At 39.4% G+C, this 22,275-nt stretch overlaps 2 protein-coding genes across 8 annotated transcripts; one reads left to right on the forward strand and one right to left on the reverse strand.

Annotated features, from left to right (window-relative positions):
* Positions 1-2,187: 2,187 nt before the first annotated feature.
* On the reverse strand, positions 2,188-8,449 carry six5 (SIX homeobox 5). The gene is made up of 3 exons (XM_028571718.1): positions 7,722-8,449; positions 4,204-5,693; positions 2,188-3,157 (listed from the first exon to the last, which is right to left on the reverse strand). The coding sequence occupies exons 1-3, from the start codon at positions 8,405-8,407 to the stop codon at positions 2,499-2,501; spliced, it is 2,835 nt and encodes a 944-aa protein (XP_028427519.1). The 5' UTR covers positions 8,408-8,449; the 3' UTR covers positions 2,188-2,498.
* A 5,557-nt stretch (positions 8,450-14,006) lies between these two features.
* tbcb (tubulin folding cofactor B) lies at positions 14,007-21,694 on the forward strand. 7 transcript variants are annotated; one of them, XM_028571732.1, is made up of 7 exons: positions 14,007-14,094; positions 16,268-16,420; positions 16,753-16,896; positions 17,382-17,475; positions 17,843-18,034; positions 19,787-19,859; positions 19,959-21,694. In XM_028571732.1, the coding sequence occupies exons 1-7, from the start codon at positions 14,035-14,037 to the stop codon at positions 20,071-20,073; spliced, it is 831 nt and encodes a 276-aa protein (XP_028427533.1). In that variant the 5' UTR covers positions 14,007-14,034; the 3' UTR covers positions 20,074-21,694. The 7 variants fall into 7 exon arrangements, with proteins under 7 accessions (XP_028427533.1, XP_028427583.1, XP_028427558.1 ...); XM_028571782.1 differs by lacking the exon at positions 14,007-14,094 and adding an exon at positions 14,145-14,195; XM_028571757.1 differs by lacking the exon at positions 14,007-14,094 and adding an exon at positions 14,202-14,297.
* The last annotated feature ends 581 nt before the right edge of the window (positions 21,695-22,275 follow it).

Raw genomic sequence — 22,275 nt, forward strand, 5'->3', positions numbered from 1 at the left:
GAGAGAGAGAGAGAGAGAGAGAGAGAGAGAGAGAGAGAGAGAGAGAGAGAGAGAGAGAGAGAGAATGATGGCTTTGCCGTGCAGAAAGAAAACTCATTTGAATAAAATTTTCTTGCCAAATCAGAAGCAAAATCCTCAGACAAATAGTTTTACTTCTAACAATAATTTACAGTTTCCTCCACTCATAATAATAATAATAGTAATAAAAGCCAAACCTTTTTTGTAAATGTAGTTTATTACAACATTATGTAATATAAAAAATAGATGCATTTGAATACAAAAAAAATGAGAAAACAAGAACATTGAATGACAGACACAAACGATCCCTTTCACAACTATCAAAAAGTTGATCAAAATACATTATCTTTGGTTAAATCTGGAGTCATATGTGTCAGGTAGGAGAGTAAAAACATATCCCGGGCTACAAACAAACAGGGGTACAAATGTGCATAAGCCCACAGAGGCTTTAATGTCTATATACTTTGGTAAGAAATGGCTCATATAATCAAACACAGGCTACTAGATTTTACATATTGGACACGTTTCCCTTTACCCCTAACTACTAGTTTAAAATTTCAGTAAAATTCAGACTAAAATTAATTTGACCAAGATACCTTGGACAAATAATCTACCAACCCAAAGGCCACTGGGGAAAAAAATGATCTTAACATTTATTAACGGGGTGACCTACTGGATTTGAAAATCAAAAACTAAAATTGATGTAATAACTGTAGTCTAAGATTGTAAAACTTACACAACAATGTGACCTTCCAAGTGAAAATGAATATCATTTTCTGTATGCGTTTTTCCACAAGGACTCATTTTCTTACTGATTGATACATGCTTTAAATAGATTAAATGTACAAAAAACACAAACAACATACTTTTAAAATAAGAAACACAAAGGCCTTATTGTAACTAGATGCGACAAGGAAGTGTATTTTTGTGTACCATAATTGACCGCTACCTGTGTTATGACATGACAGTACAATGAGGAGCATTTTTAGGTTTTAACTGAAGGAGCTGTTCTATCAATTTATGACAGATTTCATCAGGCAATCGGTATCTGTTTCTGGGGATTATTAATGTCCAATTAATAAAGGATAGGACATTTCACAACAGAATATGAGTCGAACCACTGTCATAACAACACGGCAGCGCAGCGTAAACATTGTGTAAATGAAAGGTGCAAAATATACAAATAGAGGAGATTGAGCCATGACTATGCAACCAAATGTGTCACATTATATTTCATTGGAGATCAAACAGACAGAAATTTGGGTATTCATAAAAGTCCATAAATTACATCCCAAAATTTGGTTGGGGTGTATAGCACTTATAAAACTGTGTAGAAAGTCAAAACATTTTTTTTCAAAACATCAAACCTGTAAGATTTAATATAAGGCACTTATCAATATCGACAAACGGAGATTTTTGGATCACAGCAAACATTTTAGTGTCATGCTTCATTTAAAATCTCAGTATTTAAAAGCTTTTTTCTCATCTCCCAAGTGTACTGGCTTTTCAACTCAGTCATTGTGCCACATAGTGTCCTATATAGAACTAAACATGCATTGCATAGAGTATATACCCTTTTATTTCCTGTGTTATAGTTTTATTAATGGAGGGCATCATTCGCACTTAAAAAGTGCAGAAAGTCATTTAAAATAGACTGATGAACACAGTTTGGCAGTATGTTTCAACCCAGATTTCAGTAACTTAAAAGAAATAAAATACTGCTGTATAGCCCTTGAAGCTATGATGCAATAATGGTTTCACATAAAACTTAACTGGGTTCGGTTAGCGAAGAATACAATCTTTACTATATTCCTGGAGTGTTGGTAGAATACATCCTGAATCTCGGAGTTCTGGGCAGGCAGGCAAACGTCAACTATTTCTAGATGTATGCCTTTGCCAGATAGTCCGGTGGATAGTTACTGCGGTGGATCCACAACAAGCTACTCCTACAGCCAGCAAAAACCCCAGACATCTTTTCCAAGTACAGCTGAACTTGGTCTGTAGTCCACTGCAAAGAAGAGCTGAGAGAACCGACAAAGCCATAATGCCTTGCATAATATAGTCTTTTCTTTTTAAACACCAGGACCTGTAACTGGGTCAAGCAGACTAAGCAGAGTAAGTTCTTTTGTCTGCATCTGATAAAACGGATAAGGCAAATACGGATTTGCGGAAAAAACTTTGAGACGCTTGTGCACATCCCATAGAACTCTGCCCATCCATGTGAAATAGAGCTGCAGAGGATTTATCTCCAAAGTGTCAGCTAAGAACATGATGGTATGAGGCCCTACTGAGAGAGCATCATTGCTGTACAAGTCAGAACCTGAACTGACTGTAAAAAAAAACAAAAAAAAACATTTGGCTCTTAGGAGGATTGACAATGTGGAATACAATCTTTCAGACAGCAGAGACTGCAACCTACTGCTTGTTTAATCTTTTCTGTTTTTAGAGACACTGGGTTGCCGACCAGCAAGGTAAACAAACTACAAGCCCAGGTCATCATCCACAGGGACAGACTGGAGCTGAGTAAGAATCTTGGAGTCCCCATCCATCTCCTCTGGATTCCTCAGTGCCGAGTTGGCTTCCACGTCCTGCTCTGGCGAAGGGCTTCCCAGAAGCAGCGACTCTCCTCCAGGTAGGCCTAACAAAGCCGGGTCTACAGGTAGGTCCCCCTTGCCGCGGACATCAAACAGAGTTAGACTAGCTGAAGTGGAGAGGGGCACAGGGCTCCAGGCTGGTTGGGACAACTGGATGTTGGGTGTCGCCCCACTGTACATAGGACTGAGGGTAAGCATACTCTCTGGAGTCAAAGTATTTGGCGTGGTAGGAGTGACTGGATGGTCCGGTGGATGAGGGGAGGGGGCGGCAGGTGTCCCAGTCTCTGGAGCACAGTACGGTGGAGACGAGTTGATGAAGTTTAGGGGAGATGATGTGAGGCCACTGGGGGTCGGGCCTGAGGTGGTTGAGACGACAGGAGGGGTGAAGGGGGTTAGAACATGACTCAATCCATTTAGAGAGATGGGTGAAGCCTCTGGGACTGGTTTAAGCGGCAACCTGGCTAGTTGGATGCCTGCTGGGATGGTCAGAATCAGCTTGCCTTGCTGGACACTCAGGTAGGGGCTTCCACCGAGGAGAAGGTTACCTACAGTGGTGATAAATTGACAGCAATCAAGACCAAGTAACAACATCGAACAAGGGGTGCACCAATACGAGCCCCATCATACTTCTTTGAGGCAGCAAAATAATTTACAGACCAATACTTAAAATGACACGTTTTACACAATAAACATCTGCTGCAAGGAAAAATCCGTCAATCAGGCATTAATAATCTGTCCTGATATTCTGTTTATTTCAATTTTTTATAAATAAATGCCGTGTATAGTACAATTGTTTTTTTCCTTAACTTTCTACAGTTAAAGGTGCTCTATTTGTTTTGTGTCAGAACAACCCTAACCCTAACAATCAGTCGATCAAACATTAATTGGCAACTATCGACTTTTCATTATGATATTATTTAAGCAAAAACGCTGAGTTGTGATGGTTTTCTGCTTTTCTTTGTCTAATCTGAAAATAAACTGAATATATATGAAGGTATTGGACTGATGGAAAGACAAAACAAGTAACATGACGACAACACCCTGGGCAACAAACTTTGAGGTGCATTTCTTCTTTTCAGACATTTTATAGACCAAATAAATAATTGATTTATTGAGAAAATAATTAGCAGATTAATAAATAATGAAAAACAATTTAGTAGTTCCAGTCTTGGAATATTTCATCTCATTGTGTATTATGGCTATAACTACTGGTAATTTAGCAATTACTAGTGTCAAATGACTCTGCATCAGCTAATCAAAGTAATAAAATATATATATATATTTTTTTTTATACTTTGACTCTTTTTTTGGGGGGGAAAAAATCATGCACCTTCAGTATAAAACAAATGAAAACAATTAAAGAGTAACTTATTTTCATTGTTGATTAATCAACTGCTTATTGACTCTATTAGTCGCTTAGTCAGTTGTTTTGTCTGACCAATAGTCCAAATCCCAAATATATTCAGTTTAATATTATATATGACAATTTCATAACCATAACTTGTATGCTAAACCGTTTGAGTTGAGTTAATTTTCTAATCGTTTCAGCTCTGCTTGCTACATTTATTCACAAATAATGAATTCAGTGTACCTGAAGGAGCAGAGGGCAGCTGAATGATCCCAGAGTTGAGGAGCTGCACACCAGGGGCCATGCTGGTTGGGGGACCCACACTCTGAATGGGCCTCAGCTGGTTTATCCTGAGAGGACCCTGTGCGACCCCTGCAGGAGCTGAAGTCAGGATCTGGAAGGGCACTCCAGCAGAGGGGATGGAGAGAGGACTGGCAGGTACCACTTGGGGGAAGGAGATGGTGGTAGAAGTTTGGATGGGCGAGACTGGGACCAGCTGAGGCATGGAGAGGGGGACTAACTGTGCTGCTGTGGTGCCTTTGGCCTGGGGGACTGGGACTACTTGTGTCGGGGAAGAGATGGAAATAACCTGTGGGACTTGGATTTTGCTGGGTGAGGAGTTTGTGCTTTGGTCCCCTAGCTGGTGTACCGTTCGCTGTGGGAGCTGATTGTTGTTAAGCTGTGAGATAGAAACTATGGTTGTGGCCCCTTCAGGCAAAGTTGTTGAAGCTTCCTGCTGCTGTTGCACCAGTCTGTTGCTTGTGTTCACTGTCTGGTCTTGGAACTGGGGAGATGGCGAGGTGAGGGGGGATACTGGGACCAACTGGGGGCATTGGGAAACCTGGGCCCCTGAAGAGTGCTGGACCAGCTGGGATACTGGTATGCCCTGGATGGAAGGCACAACCTGTGGCAGAGAGAAGACCTGAGGGGTGGAGCTGCTGGAGGAAACCACAGAGCTAGAAGGGTTTAAGTGGGAGCTAGCAGAGGCTAAGAAAACATACTCCCCTTGCTGACTGGAGAGAGGCACAGCAGAACTGGAGAATACCATGCCTCCTGACGACATAGAGGTCGGGAGGGTGAGAGACTCGTGGCGTTGGGTGTTTTGTGTTAAGACTAGTGAGGGGAGCCTGGTTGGGAAGGACAGAGTTGGTGAGGAGGGAGATGAAGAAGAGGAAGATACTGTCTGAATGCTGCCCTCTGATTCAGGGACACCGATGAAATCCATTGCATTGTCGCTCTCGGTTTTAGTTTGTAGAGGAAGAGAGATGATGGATGGAGGGTACGAGACGGGTGTGGTGTTAGTACTAAAAACAACTGCTGGAAGAGTGCTCGGCTTGGCCTCCATGGCCGAAACCTCCTGCTGTGCCATAGAAACTGCTTGCTGCTGCACACTGATACTAGGTTTGGTTATTACCTGAGCCCCATTCAGTATTAAAGGAGAGTTGGTTGCAACAGGACTCAGTGTGACTGTCTGGCAATCTCCTAAGCTTAGACCATTAATTATGACACCAGCACCCGTACTGGAGATCAGGGAATTTCCATTAAGTAGTAATGGCTGAGAGGCTGTGAGGAAGCCACCGGACCCGTTGAGGATGAGCTGGCCTCCCGTACTGCTGGGGACGGCAGAGAGAGAGATGATGGAAGCTGTGGAGCCAGCAGCCTCCTCTGGTTTGTCAGGGGTGTCGTCCATAGGGCTCGCCTCATCCTCAGTGCTGTGGTTTCCATCAGACTCACTGGAACGGGGGGAAAATAAATGGGTCAAAAAGGGATGTGTGTGGCACTGAGCTTTATCAGTGCGCAACTTGAACACTGATAAACACAAGCCATTTACTACCTTTGTAATATTTTAATCGTTTAAATGCTTTGAACTTATGACATTAGGTGATCTATGTTTTGCAAAGCAATGACTTCTGTTCAGGGACTACATTTTACTCACAAGTCTTATGGATTATGCATCGTTAGGATTTGATGTTTTTGTTGTATGTCGTTAACCAACAGAATTAAGAGTCTGATAAATGAACAGGAAAAAATAGAGAGTATCTGCACACTAGGTTATAGCTCCCAAACTCTTTATCAGGCTGGCATGATGGCATCTGGTTGTTTAACATCATTTTTGACGTTAGTTTAGCTCTGACCAAAAATGTAATTTAGGTCTGACCAAAAATGTACTGACCAAAAATGTAATTTAGGTCTGACCAAAAATGTAATTTTCGTAGTTTTGTTAAGCCAATTCTGAAACATTTGCACTGTGGACAAGCATGCCCTCTGGGTAAATAACTCAATAAATAAATAAATAATAGTAACATTTTCATGATAACATCCACTATTAGTCTCCAAAAAATAAACCTATAAAACTTTCTATATATCTTCTATTTAAAATTTTCTCAAATCTGAGAAAAGCACACAAAAAGTATTTGCATGTTTAGCTTCAAATTAATTTCTAATGTGCCTACCTGTGTGTTATAAAATAGATTTTTTTAGTGGTTAACTTGTGATACGCTGGCAAAAATACTAACCAGTCCAGTTGTCATATTGAATCTAGAGTTGCAAAGATTAATCGATTAGTTGTCAACTTTTAAATTAATCACCAACTATTTTGATAATCGATTAGTCGGTTTGAGAAATTTTTTAAGACAAAAGTAAAAATTCTTTTGATTCCAGCTTCTTAAATGTGAATATTTTCTAGTTTCTTCTCTCCTCTGTGACAGTAAACTGAATATCTTTGAGTTGTGGACAAAACAAGACATCTGAGGACATCATCTTAGGCTTTTGGGAAACACCGATCCACATTTTTCACCATTTTCTGACATTTTATAGACCAAACAACTAATCAAATAATTGAGAAAATAATCAACAGATTAATTGACTATGAAAATAATCGTTAGTTGCAGCCCTAATTGAATCCTTCTCAACCTTTCCTGGTCATCTTTACCATCTTATCTACAAAACTGACCATATTCTGCAGTGGATCAGTACAGAACTCTCTCTGTGCAGAAAGTGAGACAAAGCTGGATCAGATTCCCAGAAGCTCTTTTAGGGCGTGTATACTTGGTTCCTGTGTGTTACAATATATAGCAGCCTGGTCAACTATGCAGATTGTCTGCCAGACCCCCACAAACCCTCTGATAAGGTAAGTCTGCTGTATTCTGTCTTATCTCCTCACAACTTGCCCGCCCCTCCCTACTTGGTGAAATAGTGGCTCTGAGATTTCAGATTGTGTGAAATCAACTTAAAAAGGATTTTTTTCTTTTCACCACCCCCATCTTCCCTAATTTAAGCTTTTACTCTAACCTCGGTCACCCTGCAGGCCCTATGCAGCGGTGCAGGGTTTCAGGAAACTTGAGCCATGGTGGGCGCCTGGATCTCACATTTCACAACAAAGCAACATGCTCCTGGTCTCAGACCTGTGTGGCTTTACTGCTGTCAAAAGTCAGCCCCCCTGTCCATCTTCTTACTTGATGCAACGTTTTTCAGTTGTTAGTTTTGTAACTTTGAAGTTTACTCTTTCTATGCTGCCCTGTGTAGGCCTGCAGGTCTTTTTTGACGATTAAGGTATGGTGGTAGTTTCAGCGACTGTTCTGAGCGATTGGTAATGTCTTAAAACCCAACACAAAGTAACGAGCTTGTAACTTTCAAATAAACAAAGGAAAGTATAACACCGCTGTCGCCTGGACAATGGCTTCTGTATTTCACCTAACTCAATCCATAAAGTCATCTAGCGTTTAAGAATGCAACAAATGTGTTCCCAGTGTTGTTCTTGCCTTTTGCTGTGGGTCCCGGACGGGGTCCTGTCCCTCTGCCTGCGGTTCTTGAACCAGTTGCTGACCTGTGTGAGGGACAGTCCGGTGACTTTGGCAAGGTTTTTCTTCTCGTCCGGAGTGGGGTACCTGTTGCTCTTATAGCACTCTTTCAGGGCATTTCGGGACTTTTCTTTGAAGCAGTACACGGTCTCCTCTCCGTCCCAGATAGTTTTGGGCAGGGGGAACTTCTTCCTGAGCCGGTACTTGTCCACTGCGCCCAGGCTGCGGCCCCGGGACCTCTCCGCCTCCTTGTAGCGGGCTTTCAGGTACAGGTCCTGCAGGAACCCATGGTTAGACGGGTGGAAGTCGTAGCTCTCCAGGATGGCGTACAGCTCCTTGAATTCTTCCCTGTGGAAAGCCACCAATGCCTGGGCCTTCAGCACGGTCTCGTTGCCACGTAGCAGATCGGACGAAGGAGGTATGGTGGATAGAAACCTCCACAGGCGATCCACATTGCCCGCCTGCAGAAGGGCCTCGCAGAGACATGCTACTTGGTCAGTGGAAAAATTCAGAGCCGACTTTTGGAAACTTTGGAGTAATTGTTCCGAAATTTGCACCGTATCGTTCTCTTCTTTGGACTCCGTTGCCGTTGGCTCCTCTGGGCTGTTCTCAGATTGTTCTGTAGACTCCAAAGACAAGGAAGCCATTTTTTACTTTAACTTTTTTTTTTTCTCTCCAGTAGTTCCTCCTCCTCCTCCTCTCTCTCTCTCCCTCCCTCCCTGCAGCGCAGCTCTCTCCCGTTCTCCGCCAGACCACCAAACCATGAATGTGCCTGCGAAGTAGAGGCCACGCCCTTTTCTAAACTAATTTAGCCTAGTGTCTTTGTTTTAAAGTTACTTTATGCTATTTAGGCCAATCTTTATATGTTATAATAGTATTCAGATGTGAAGATAATAATACATTATTCTTTACTAGCTCTAGCTCTACCAAGTTGGATCATGTTGGATCCATGGACTGTTTTGTCTATGGTTGGATCAAACTTGTTCATTGGCAATAAATGACATTTCTCAAGCTAATGTGGAATATGGAACAAGTATTAATAGAGATCTTTCACTTGGGTAAAAGTATTATCATTTCTATATAAAAATACTCCACTTCAAGTAAAAGTCCTGCATTGCATGCTTTTACTTAAAGCTGGGGTAGGCAGTTTTCTGGAAAGGACAAACCCCCTCCAGAATTTGAAAATACAGCCCTCCTCTTGCAGCTCTCCCCTCTATCTCCTAAGCCCCTGTGCTTTATACAGTAACCTGTATAGATATAAAATATATATGTTTTATATCTATATGTAACCTGTAGGAGTAGGCCTAATAATTATTAATTTCATCCATCCCCATCAATATTGTTATCCTGATTCCATTATATATATATATATATATATATATATATAAAAATTCTATGAGAATTGCCATCCTATTTTCTTTGCAAATGTGTGGGCCTGTAAAGCCATTGGAGGTGACAAACTGTGATTCGATGCTATGGTAAGCAGAAGGCAAAACTATTAGCAACATTTTCTCTCCATTTCTGAAATGCTTCACCAATATTAACACGTTTAATTGCGTTTATTGTCAGACTCTCTTTTAGACTCTTAACAATGAAAATTGTTAATTGCAGCCCTAAGTTAAAGTGCTAATTAGGTGGCAGAATGGCCACCTTCAGAATAAAATACTGTAGGTAACAGTTTGTCTTTTTATTTTCAGGTGGATCTATTGAGGGACTTGTCATCATGAGCTGGACAGCAGTGAACCATCTGCAGCTCTTTGTGGAAACATGTTGAAGGATATAACACCATCACATTGGACTGAAAGTTGCTGCTGCTCTCTGGGCTGAACTTGCCGGAAAAATTAGAATGTTGTCAAAAGACAGGACAATGTTCTTAATTTAAAAAATGTTTAAATAAAATATTTTTTTAAATTAAGAACATTGTTTGGATTGCCTTTTGATTTGTATTTGTTATTCTGAAGTATACCTTATTGGTAATACAACATTAGTAACTGATTATTATATAATATTATTTATAATAGTAATAATCAATAATAAAGTAACAATTAACAGTAATATATCAATATTAATAAAACTGCATATTACAGTACAATACCAGCAAATTACAAAATTCCATAAAAATGTAGTAAAATACAGTTTTGTAGTAATACAGTATTGTTATATACTGTAAATTGCATTACAGTACAGCTACAGTAGTTTACTGTAAAATCAAAATACAGATACTGTGCTGCCAGTAACTTACTGTAAATAGACAAGGAAATTGTTTACAGGATGGGTTAAATGCAAGGGGGTAATCTTCGCTTCAGAACTCGAACCTCCGATGGCGCTATTTTGTTGCTACAAAGGTATCACCTCCTGTTAGCATTCCACTGACCGCCATTTTTTTTTTACGTCACTTGACTGCGAATAACTTTACATCTGAAGCATTTAAAGACTCTATTTGTCCGTTGTTTAATTCTAAAGAAACACGACAATATATAAAAGGCTCCATTACCTTGTACCTCACGTTATGGCTCCGTAGCAGACGTTTTTGTAAAAATAGGCTAATGATTGTGTCATAACCAAGTGACTTACTGTCGCACAGTAGAGGAATTACCGTATAGTACGGGAGAAGCTCACAGGCAGTTTCAACTTACATTAGCTGTTTAGGTTTAATTACGAATGTTAACTAGCATGTTAGTGAGCAATAATTAGGCTGTGCTTATGTTATCTCCTTACATATACCTACGCTCTCCGTCTCTGTAAGATTGGGAATGATTGAGATTTCTCTTGGCACAGCTACCAGAAGACTTACAACTTTCAGACACGTTGCTCACGTCACATCTACGTTGTCTCTGTCAGTTGGAGGCTGCGCAGTAAAGGAAGTGATCACCGGAAAAGTGCTTCTAATAGCCTTCACTGGTCTCCGTCCAGAGCAACGGGGTCTATTGGTCCATTCTATACATGTCAATGGTTAAATGCAGTAATAGAATCTCACTTCATTGTACTGTGTGTCTTCGACGATTAAGAATAAAGTTTGATCCTTTGACACACTGAAGAAAATGGATGTTCTAGGATGCTTTCTCTCGCAAAAATCCAAACATTAACCATGTCACACATGCAAATTAGACCTGCTGTGTCATTGTGTGTGTTTGTACTGGCAGCATTTGCTTTAGGAAACCACCTCAGGTACACCAAAACTGGGACGACAACAAGTCTTACCTGAACAAACACAGAAACGCTGTCTTACAAAGGCCTTCATTTATTACAAATGTCTTATGTAAATCTCCTCTTTGAAAAACGCTTGAGGTCTGAATGTATGCATCTAACAAGCACTAATACTCTTTTATGTTATTGGTTGAACAGGAGCTGTCAGAGCGCACTTTCTGAACTGTGGCATGTATTTTACAGGAATCTAGATTTGCCAATACAAAGAACCATAGTCATTCTTAATCATAAAGGATATGTCTGCCTGGCTACAGAAACCCTTAGGGGAGTAGCCTACTATTAAAATAAATAAAAGTAAAATTATCAAAAAGTGACTACTGCCACAAATAAGAAAATATTCACGGGTTCCAGCTCTGGGAACTTGTGATGCTATATTAGGAGCAGTGGACAGCTATACATACAGCATCCAGGGAGCAACTTGGGGTTCAGTATCTTTCTCAGGGACACTTTGACATGTGGCCGGAGGAGCCTGGGGTTGTGTTTGAGGGGCAACCATTCTATCTCTGAGCCACATGTGTCTCTCTGCATTGAATATATATAGCAAAATACTTATGTCAGGTAAATTCATTGATTTTAGGGCAAGTTCAGAAGATACATTTTAAAAACTATTTTTGCTCTCTGTTATAATGATACAAACGGAATGCTTATATTTGTATAGACAGGTCTTAACCTGAACCTCGGATATTAATGAGAAACTGTGTGTCAGACAAAATTTAGCATGTTCTTCATGATTTATGTGCCACAATATGTGAGCATTAAGTGCAGATAAGGCATGAATGACGCCCAGCAGGTTTTACAGACCTCTATCTCCATCAACAACCATAGGAATGTAAATCTTCATTGTGGGACTGTGGGCTTGTCTCAGCCCTCCTCTGCTCCCCCCAGTCTGGTGTTTGGTTGTAGCTCTCAGCTTACTTTGATCTTCTCTTTTCTGCCCATACATGCTCTAGTCTGTTATCTGTGTTCAATGAAATAGGCTATGTCCATGAATAAAGAAAAGCTAGCTAGATTGCCTGGCAGGGAAATTGTTTCCCAATAGGCCTATCTATTCTTTTATTTCCATCAAACTGCAGCAGGACAAATAAGAATGTTTTCAGGGGATTTACAAAAAGGGGATTTACAAATGACAGCTCAGATCATTCCTCAAAAAAATTGTAGCACTATATGATTTCCTATTGTAGGCTACAATACTTTATTCTGTATAGGCTACATTAATGTAATGTGCAAATATCAAATATGTAGTCTATAATAGGTCGTTAGCTTCCAAACAATAGGAAAAATGCCTAGCTGAATTTGTCATGTTTAAAATATTCCTGATAAAAAAAAAGGTTGTTCGCCATAGTTTAGACTGGAGGTCTGATAGCGCCGCTGTGTGGTTGTTTCTACGGTCGCAGTTTAGCATTTAGTCCTGTCTGATGGTTGGTTTTACATCGTGTCAATCTACCGTTAAGTAGGCGGTACCGCAGCCACTCCGATATTGGTTGGTTTTGTTTAGCTCCTAATGTTATGGCGAGTGGATTGTGTCATTCAAAGGATAACCAGGAGAAGGAGCAGGTTACCCTCCCCGTCGTCGCCAAACCGTGTGGAATTTTGGAATTGATTTAATAGGGATTGCAGACGAGAGACCAGCGGCGACTAGGCGGCGAGTGCATACAAACATTTTCCGGCGGCGACGTGGCGACGGCGTATGTTTAGAATTCCCATCAAATTTACACCTACTAAAGACGTCTAAACTAAGTACGTCGCCTTACAAACGTGTGAAACACACACCTTCACTATCTAAAGACGTCTACGTCGTCAGGGTGACTTTTCCCCTAATATTGAACTAGAGTACAGTATATTGTCTTTGTTTAGATTCACATTTTGTTAGTGTTCTTTTGCTTACTTTCTGGTTCTTATGTGTTACTCATAATGTGTGGCTAATAATATCATCATGCTTATAAAAAAAGTATTAAACTGCTGAATGAACACTCGAAATGTCTCCATGGCAACAAGAGACAGATGCCGTTTGAACAACAATCATAAATAAAATAGCAATTTGGCATATTTAACCAAAATCAACAACAATCAGCAACTGTCTTATGCCTCCTTAGGACCGTAACGAAGGTATACTCACAAGATATATGATCAAAATCACAAAAATAACTTGCAGGGAGCTTGCAGCCTTAGTGATAGTTGCGTCCACTTGTTACCCAAAATGAACGTCAATTCACTCAAAAAATACAAACAAATTAACTATTAAGGGTATAAAACGTTAAAACAAATATGAAGGTGCTTGATTGACATTTACCCATTACATAATAAATAAGTCAGTGATTTGGCTGGTCTTAGCTAGGCCAACTAGCTAGATAAAGAACAGAGAGCCAGCCCACACAGCGAGACCGTGGTGCCTTTGACTCAAATCGATTTTTTTTTAATTGGGGGTCTCTGCAAAGATACTAAATAAAGAACTTACAGTATATTTCGGATTTTTATCAGAAACTGCTTTATTGGCCATGTAAGTGTAAACACAAGGGAATTTGAGTCTGGCTAGGTGTTGCTTTCAACACAGAAACAGACATAACGTTATGGCTAAAAACAAAGATAAACAAGGTAACGTTAAACATGAAGGTTTCACTACTATGTAGGCTACATATATAAGTTGTATATAATACAGTGTATACATGCATACATACACATACGTACATAAAGTTACATGTAAATAGATCTATTAAACTTATAAACAGTAAGGCAATTAGTGCCAATGATCCAGTAGATGGCGCCGATTTTCAATCAATGTTAGAGTTACGCATTCTTCCAACAGTGCGCAGGTCACATAAGCTGATGAGATACTACAATTTAATTCATCGTATTATTTTTATACTGTCAGTAGGCTACTTTTAGAGCAACTTGTATAATGGCTAAAGGGCCTGGAACATATATTGAATGAATTGAAATACTTTTAAACCTATAGGCTATAGTCTTACTGTATATTGAATTTGAATTCACTCAATCAATTTTATTTTTCAGGGGGGGAGGGGCACGTCTGGCGACGACGCTAGGTGTGGCGGCGTTCTTATCAACTACGATGTACACTGGCGACGGTGTAGTCAATCCACACGTTAGAGTCACACGACAGCCTCCTTCGGTAGGTTATCCGTGGCACTATCCACTCGCCATACTAATGTGATTGGTGTTTTGCAGTCTGGGCGTGGGCACGGATAGAACGTTCCAGAGCGAGCTGGTCCGGTGCGTAGTGCGATGTTATAATGTGCACCATAGGATGTGCACAAGCACAACACCAGAGAATGTCTAATAAGGGGAGAACTTCCACTCTCGGGAAAATTCTGGGTTAGTACAATGGGGCTAATAGGGAGTGAACAGGCTCTCCATAGACAGGCTCTGACAACACACACCATCTCCATTTCTAGCGTATAGTAAAAACGGCGGCATCTGCTGGCCACCACTGGTAATGCGTTGTATGGAATGGATGGATTTAATTTGACCATGATGGATTTAATTTGACCATGATGGATTTAACAGCTAGGCTAATCAGAATAGCCTAGGCTACATGTGGTTTTACTGCTTTCAGTGTTGTTATGTTAAAAATCCGTGACCTAGCTAACTGGTTGTCGGGGTAGTCAGGTGAGTTTTGGCGTGGGGCCATGGGCAGTGGTGAAATTAAGTAGGCTACATTAAGTAAGTAACCTAAAAATGTAAGGTAATTGTACTTTACTTTAATCTTTTCTTTTCATGCCACCTTCTACTTTCACTCCACTACATTTCAGAGAGAAACATTGTACTTTTTACTCCACTATATTAATATCTGACAGCTTTAGTTAACCGTTAGGCTAATTTACAAATTACGATTTTGCACACAAAACATTTAGTTTATAAAATACGATGTTTTATTATAAATTAAACTACCCAACAATCTAAAGTCCTTATGACATTTTCAATGCAGGACTTTTACTTGTAACAGCGTGTGGTAAGTATTTTACTTGACCTAAGTAAAGGATCTGAATAGCCTTACTTCAAATGAGAGAACAGACAGTTTAGAAAAAGAATTTGTTGAAGTCAATTTCATTCAAATCACAGGAAAAAGCACGTGGAGAAATTAATGTAACAGTGGCAACAGCGTTGCGATAACGCAATACAACAGAGAAATGTACACTCAGTCCAAGGAGTAGGCCTAGGAGCACAACACGGAAAGAGCAAGTAAGAAGGCTGAGAATATAGGCCACAGCAACCTAAACCGCACACCTCAAAGTTATAAAAAGGAAACCCATAGTGTTGGTTTTACTCTGTTGGTTCGGTAGATTTCACTTAATCGTGTGGTGATGTGTTTAATGATAATCCTATGATAGATTAGAGACGTTTGTGATCAGAGGTTAATCCACCAGAAACTGTACGCTAGATCGAGCTGTTTAGTTGCAGGAAAATCAGAGAGAAAGGACATGTTGGAAGAAATGAAACGATTTGGGAAAACGGGAGCAGGAGTAAAAAACATACTGTATTGTGATGAAAGTGGACAAGGGCGAAGATGCTTGGTCAGCTTCCTACTGAGAGCAGATGACCGATGAGCAAAATCTAAATCTGACATAGCCTACTGGACACTGTAGGAGTTGACTTACTCCAGAAGATGGCAGTAGTGCAACATTAAGGATGCACACTGTCGTTAAAATCCAAAGAAGAAGAAAAAAAGAGGCGAGGCATCCAAACGTCAGTTGCTGCGATACTTGTGTAGTGGAAGCTGGCAACCGTGTCGAGTAACGTTAATCTGCTTCAGACGTAACATCACTAGGAAATACACGTATTTGTAAGTAACTATTGCACCTTTCCGTATAGACGAGGGTGTTTAGTGTATCCAACTTGATTTTGCTCTTGCTAGTCAACCAAACAGTTAGTGTTGACGCAGTCTGTGGCTAACGTTAGCTCATCTAAACTAACGTAACGCTAGCTAAAATACGAACATGTGGAATGAAACTTAAATGATCACAGGCGATACAGTGTGTAAACATGAGAGAAAATATGGTAATTTACCAAGTTACATAACTATTATTATTTAGATTTAACAGAACAATGTGTTATTCGTTATGTGTTATTCCTCCTTATGTACCGTTAGGCATTGATAACTTAACATTAGCTAGCCCTTTCATCAATTATTGCATTTATGGAAAACTGCCTCAAACAGCGTTTACTTATCTACTGCCATGTATTCGTACTTGGAACGATGCCACAGGACACCAGTGATCTGTTTACAATATTTTTGTTTAACTTTTAGAGGTTGTATTGGCTAATATGTCACATTGTTTGTCCAGTTGTTTTCACTATTCGACAATCCAACCATCATCATGGACGGCGGAGTGATCGTAGTTACCAATCCCACTGTGAATGTGCGCCTAACCAGCTCCATCTCCTCCTTTGAGGTGCAGCGCAGGTTTGATAGAGGGATTACTATAGCAGCACTGAAGGTGAGACTCCGTTTATCATAACGTACATTATACAGTATACACTTAAAAAGTGTACAAATTGTCTACTGTTGCACAGTCTGTTGGGGGTGTTCCTAGACCTGATCTACACAATAAACTTTTTAGAGCATTTTAAGATTATAATACGACAAGAAAACAACATTAGGTTTTGGTAAACATGATCAATATACTGTATAACACTGTGTGTCATGAGCTTGTAATTCATATCCATATTAAATATTGTGGCAGTAAAAAATAAGTGGCTATAGCCCAATAGCCAAGCCCTAAACACTCCCCTGGCATTACATGTACTATTTTGTTTGTATTGTCATTAGGGAAAATTGGAGATGATTCTGGGCGCATCTCCCTCCTGCATGGACCTGGAGTTGTTCAGTGTCTCTGATAAGTTCATGCAGAAAATGGACAACAATGAAGCTTTGCTGGGTTCCTATCCTGTGGATGATGACTGCAGAATACATGTATGTAGCTGCTCGCTTTGGAAGCTCTTGAGTATAGTGGCCCAAATGTCACAAATGTCATATTGTAATAACATACAGGTAGAAACAGGTTTTCAGATTGGTCTTTGTTCCAAATATGATTCTAAATTTGCCTCAAATAAGATAACATGCAGTCCAACATAATACATTTTGTAAAAATTACATGTTTCCTTGAGATGTGCCTGGACATTTTTTATTTTTCAAAGTTTAGAAATAAACATTTGCCAACTGGTTTTAAAATTATAACCCTGCTATGTAGGTAGTGGTTAATGGTTAATAAAATAATTATCCTTTTCACTTTTCACCAACATGTGTGAGTTTCTAAAACAGCTTAACACTGCATTACTATTCAATGATAATGTAATGTTGACAAAAATAAAAAAAGACAATAAAACTGTCATAGTTCACTTGCTTGTGTGAAGCTTAAGTGATACGCAGTTATATCTGAGTCTCATCCTGAATTACAGGTTACTGATAGAAGTGGTCAGATGAGCGAGTTCACGGATGTTTCCAAAGTGGAGAAGTTTCAACTCGCAGATGAAGACTATGATAAGAGAACAGGTATGCTATGGGTCTAACATAGCCAAGCTTCTTTCAATATATTGCCCCAGTTTCATGACCTAATCTGGCTATTGCAGTAGAAAAGCATAACATTTTACTGTAGCTACACAATTAATACATTTTATCAATCAGGTGATCTAGGTAATTGGTAAAGCAATCAATAATGAAAATTGATTGTTAGTTGCCGTCTTAGAAAAAAAAAAAGAAGAAAATACACCCATCATTCGGCACCTGAGCAATTATCATTTAGAATAATTTATTTGTATGCTAACCATTGACAAATCTTATTTGATTTACGATGTTCTGCAGCATTCAGTCTGTTTTGAAGTATCCTGTGTTTAGAACAATCCAACTGTCTTTCCTTCAGATTCAGCAAGGTCATTCAAGAAGAAACAACGTCTGGGTCAATTCAATGAGGAAGAAATGGCCAAGAAGAAAGCTGAGATTGCTGCTCGGGAAGAGAAACATAAGGCTGCAGCTAATGCCATTTCTGTTGGTAGCAGATGTAAAGTGCAGGTCACTGGGCAACCCACGAAGCTTGCCACAGTCATGTATGTTGGTAAGTGTGGATATGCTTAGTAGGGCTTTCCTCGAATAAAGAAATTCTTAGTCCGCAAAACTATGCTGCAAAACCCCGGCCTTTTCTATGAACACGCTCATTAATTATTATTATATCAACATATTTTTTTATGCACATTTTGAAGTATCTCATTAGAAAATGTTGATGGAAATGGCAAAATTTGAAAAAAAGAGTTAGTGCACAAAATGGGAGATGGAAACAGCTTTGCAGAATAAATTGTGACGTAGCGAACATGTAACTATAGTCCCGGTATCCATCGGATTGGGGAAGGATCGAGATATGGGTCCCATCCAGTGTGCGGTACACTTGTAGCACAAGGTGCGTAGTGGAGTTTCCTGTGTCTCAGCCACGTCGGTTAAATTGATGAATTGGTTCAACAGCTTCAAATCGTATGGCCCTGCACACCGCGTATACACAGCGGTGAACGGTTGTCTTACTGACACCAAATGTCTCTGCCACAACCCTGTATTCTGCACAGGTGGCTAACTTGTACAATGCTCCCTCTCTCCATTTAGCCAAAGAATTTCGCTTCTAAACTCTTTGATTTAGCAAGCCGGTTTGCAATCTACAACCATGCGTAACATCAGCTTGTGATGAACCTGCGCTTTGGGGTGGCAGTAGCTCAGTCAGTAGGGAGCTGGGTTGGGAACCGGAGGGTTGCTGGTTCAAGTCCCCATACAGACCACAGTATGGTGGTGGACTGGTAGCTGGAGAGGTGCCAGTTCACCTCCTGGGCACTGCCAAGGTGCTCTTGAGCAAGGTACCTGTAGTGGCGAATTGTCATCAGACTGAACAAAACAAACTAAAAACTCAAAGTCCAAAAGCCACTGAGGCACCGAAGGAGTGAATCTTACGCAGAGATAAAAACGTTCATTGTGAGGTTTATTAATCCAATTTCTCAGCAACAAACATTTCACACAAAGGAGCAATGGCGTCTCTAGGCTCTGGTAAAAAACCATCAGCCCTCCCCGGTGTCTACCTCCCACATACCTGTTCACCCATATTTGTAGACTTCACCTGTGGCTAAGGCTGCTTGGTGCTTTCAAAACAAAAGCACTAGATGATACTGAAAATAAGCAAAATAAAATACTAATGATAAAACAAATTTATGTAGCTATATGATTCAAGCAAAAACTGAAATTAAATAAATTAATATTTAACTATTAAACAATCACTCTGGCTCTAACAATAACAAAACAATGAATAGCTCCAACAGTACCAAACCCCCAACTGCTCGGGGTGCCTTTCTATGGGCAGCTCCCTCACTCTGACTCTCCATTAGTGCATGTATAGGTACTGAGCATGTGTGTGTAATTCAGGCCTGTGTGTAATGTGTATAATAATAACAGAGTGAAAACATTGTAATTTCCCTTGTGGGAATAATAAAGTATAAATTATTATTATTATTATTATTATTATTATTAGTTTATTCGCTCTAAACCAGTTGATGGAAAAGCTTCTAATTCGCATTTTCTTTTTTTCTTCTTTTTTGCGACATTTTAAAAGTTTGCTTAGATTGACAATTAGATGGAAACATGACTATTGTTAGATTGGGAAACCTTGGGTTGATTTATTGAGTACGTAACCACCGTCGTGTGACTGCTTGACATTATCTGGAGGTTAGGGTTAGTGAAGCCAGATAACGAAAAGATTCTGATCCTGGTTATGTTGAACTCGCTTCGTAGCACAGGACACTGGTGTAAAGAACAATGTTGTTATGTTTTTTTGCAGGTACAGCAGATTTCAAGCCAGGCTACTGGGTGGGTGTGAAGTACGATGAGCCCCTGGGAAAGCATGATGGAATGTAAGAGCACTATCATTCTTTTTAATAGCTATGCACAATGTTGATCATAATTTTGATTTCGCATTTGACCCTTCCTTTTATTCAATTGTGTTCCCACAGTGTTGACGGGAAAAAATACTTTGAATGTGAGAACAAATACGGTGGATTTGTGAAGCCCTTGAGTGTGACTGTTGGAGACTTTCCTGAGGAGGATTACGGTTTAGATGAGATGTAGGACTGTAATAGGACAAAGTGGGGTAGAGTTTTTCTGCCCTGAAATTTGAGCGTCAACCGTATCCATTCACCAACCAGAGATGAAGGAAAGTCAATGTCACTGTAATAAATGAAATTTCTGTTTTGTGCTTCTCTGGAGGGCATGATCCAAAGAGCTGTGTCTAAAGGTCTTTTAGGTTCAAGTTCTCTCTCACTAACATTGGCACAACCTGATAGAGGTGAATATCAGGTAGGAAATCTCTTGCTGCGCTGGATAAGATGATAGTATAGAATAATCACACCAATAAGGTTAGATAAAGGAGGGGGGTTTGTTGCATGTAAGGCAGCATAATAAAGGTTAGTATGTGGTCCTTCACGTCATGCCCCTCTGTTCATTTTAGCTTGCTTTAGTAGTACTTGTTGCTGCCAAGCCCTCTCAACATGGGAGTCTAAATCTATAAATCTAAAAGTCTGCATTGACAGTTTTAGATAACATTTCTCTCATTTAGTTTGTATCAGTTTGTACCAAGATGATTGTATATAAATGTTTAAGTTAACTGTAGTCTGAGCATTTTTTGAAGACTGTACATTGCTGAGATAGTGGTCAAAAAAAAAAGAAACTCCTAAAATACTTTGACACTAAATTAAAAAGCAGCATTGTACCGTGTATTCCAGACTAACATGACGTGACGTGCATATCTTCATTTAAGGTAAGCTGGAGAAATGCTTTCCAATCATTGATTAAAATCAGTGCTTGATAGTCAAACACATTCCACCATATTTCACTCAGGATTGACAGTTAAGAAATTCCCAGTTCATGAGGAAAGAACAACAGTAGCCTCAACAGTCCATAGTGCAACAAAGCTGTTTAGAGCAACATAGGTGTATACTGTCTGGAATATGAGTGAAAGTATGCAAGGGTACATATTTCCTCTCTAAACAACTTTAAATTTCAATTTGTGTGTATGTACAACCACATTTTTAGGTTTTACAAGTGGTTATAAGGAATTCCATTTTATTTTTCTGTGACTGAATTCCTCCTAAATTGTGTGCACTTGAATAACATTCAATTTTATTCAGAACCTAAAGTTAAAGACTGCAGTTCTATATAAGTATGACACATAGATTTCATGGAGTTTAAGTACAATCTCTTTTAGCACTTTCCAATTTCTATCCGTTTATCCTATACTGTAGCATTACAGTCATTTATGGGAGATGTTAAATTATGAAACATACCTGTTTGTTTCCCATCTGTAGCAAATTTACTTAAAATATTTGATTAGATACAGGTTGGCCATCGTAATATTTGAAAACGCAAGGAACAGCAAAAAATATAAAATGTTCACTCTCCAGTTAACTGCCTCTCTCCATTATAATCACCACAACAACACAAATGAATAATCTGCCTTATTTGTGCTTTGGTTTATATTACTGGTCCAATACTGTTAACGTTTTTTTTTCTTCTTTTTTCATCAACTAAAGTTTACAGAAGAAATGTAAATTAATTATTTTTGTGGTTTCTTTTCATTACCACACATAAAAATGTAGTGTTCTCTTTTCCTTTTTTTAAAACTGTTCATCTAAGGTGCTGGTGTTACTATGTGGCGAAGGATAATGCATAATTAAAATGATTTGCCAATACAGCAGCGTATCAGATTGAGTTGATTTGTCATGTACATGTAATCTGACACTAATGCTGCAAAGACGAATCGATTAGTTGTCAACTATTTTTGATAATTGGTTTGAATCATTTCAAGAAAAAAAATGAGTGGTAACGTCAGCTTGTAAAAATTCTCTGATTCCAGTTTTTAAATGTATACATTTTCTAGTTACTTCACTCCTCTATGACAGTAAACTGAATATCTTTGAGTTGTGGACAAAACAAGGACATCATCTTGGGCTTTTGAAAAACACTGATTGACATTTTGCACAATTATACAATAGTAATAACTAGAAAATTCCGGAAGAAATTTTTACAGTGTGCCTAATACTTGGTGCACATCCGAATAACACTAGCTAAGTAGATGCATATGTCACACTGTCACTGAGAGAGAGAGAGAGAGAGAGAGAGAGAGAGACACAATACGAATACCAGTCTGATGAATTTAGGATGCTTAAAGTACTGATTATGTACATGGAGTCTGGTGGGTTTAGGATGCTTAAATTACTGATTATTTACATGGAGTCTGGTTGATTTAGGATGCTGAAAGTACTGATTATTTAC

The sequence above is a fragment of the Perca flavescens genome, chromosome 3, assembly GCF_004354835.1.
Source record: "Perca flavescens isolate YP-PL-M2 chromosome 3, PFLA_1.0, whole genome shotgun sequence".
Classification (NCBI taxonomy): Eukaryota; Metazoa; Chordata; class Actinopteri; order Perciformes; family Percidae; genus Perca; species Perca flavescens.

Coding starts and splice junctions, on each gene's coding strand:
- six5 (XM_028571718.1), bottom strand. CDS start 8,407: ATGGCTTCCTTGTCTTTGGAGTCTACAGAACAATCTGAGAACAGCCCA. Junction 5,694..7,721: donor TCCGGGACCCACAGCAAAAG/GCAAGAACAACA, acceptor CCCCCGTTCCAG/TGAGTCTGATGGAAACCACA. Junction 3,158..4,203: donor GCTGCCCTCTGCTCCTTCAG/GTACACTGAATT, acceptor TCACCACTGTAG/GTAACCTTCTCCTCGGTGGA.
- tbcb (XM_028571732.1), top strand. CDS start 14,035: ATGTACACTGGCGACGGTGTAGTCAATCCACACGTTAGAGTCACACGA. Junction 16,897..17,381: donor ATGATGACTGCAGAATACAT/GTATGTAGCTGC, acceptor CCTGAATTACAG/GTTACTGATAGAAGTGGTCA. Junction 18,035..19,786: donor TGCCACAGTCATGTATGTTG/GTAAGTGTGGAT, acceptor GTTTTTTTGCAG/GTACAGCAGATTTCAAGCCA.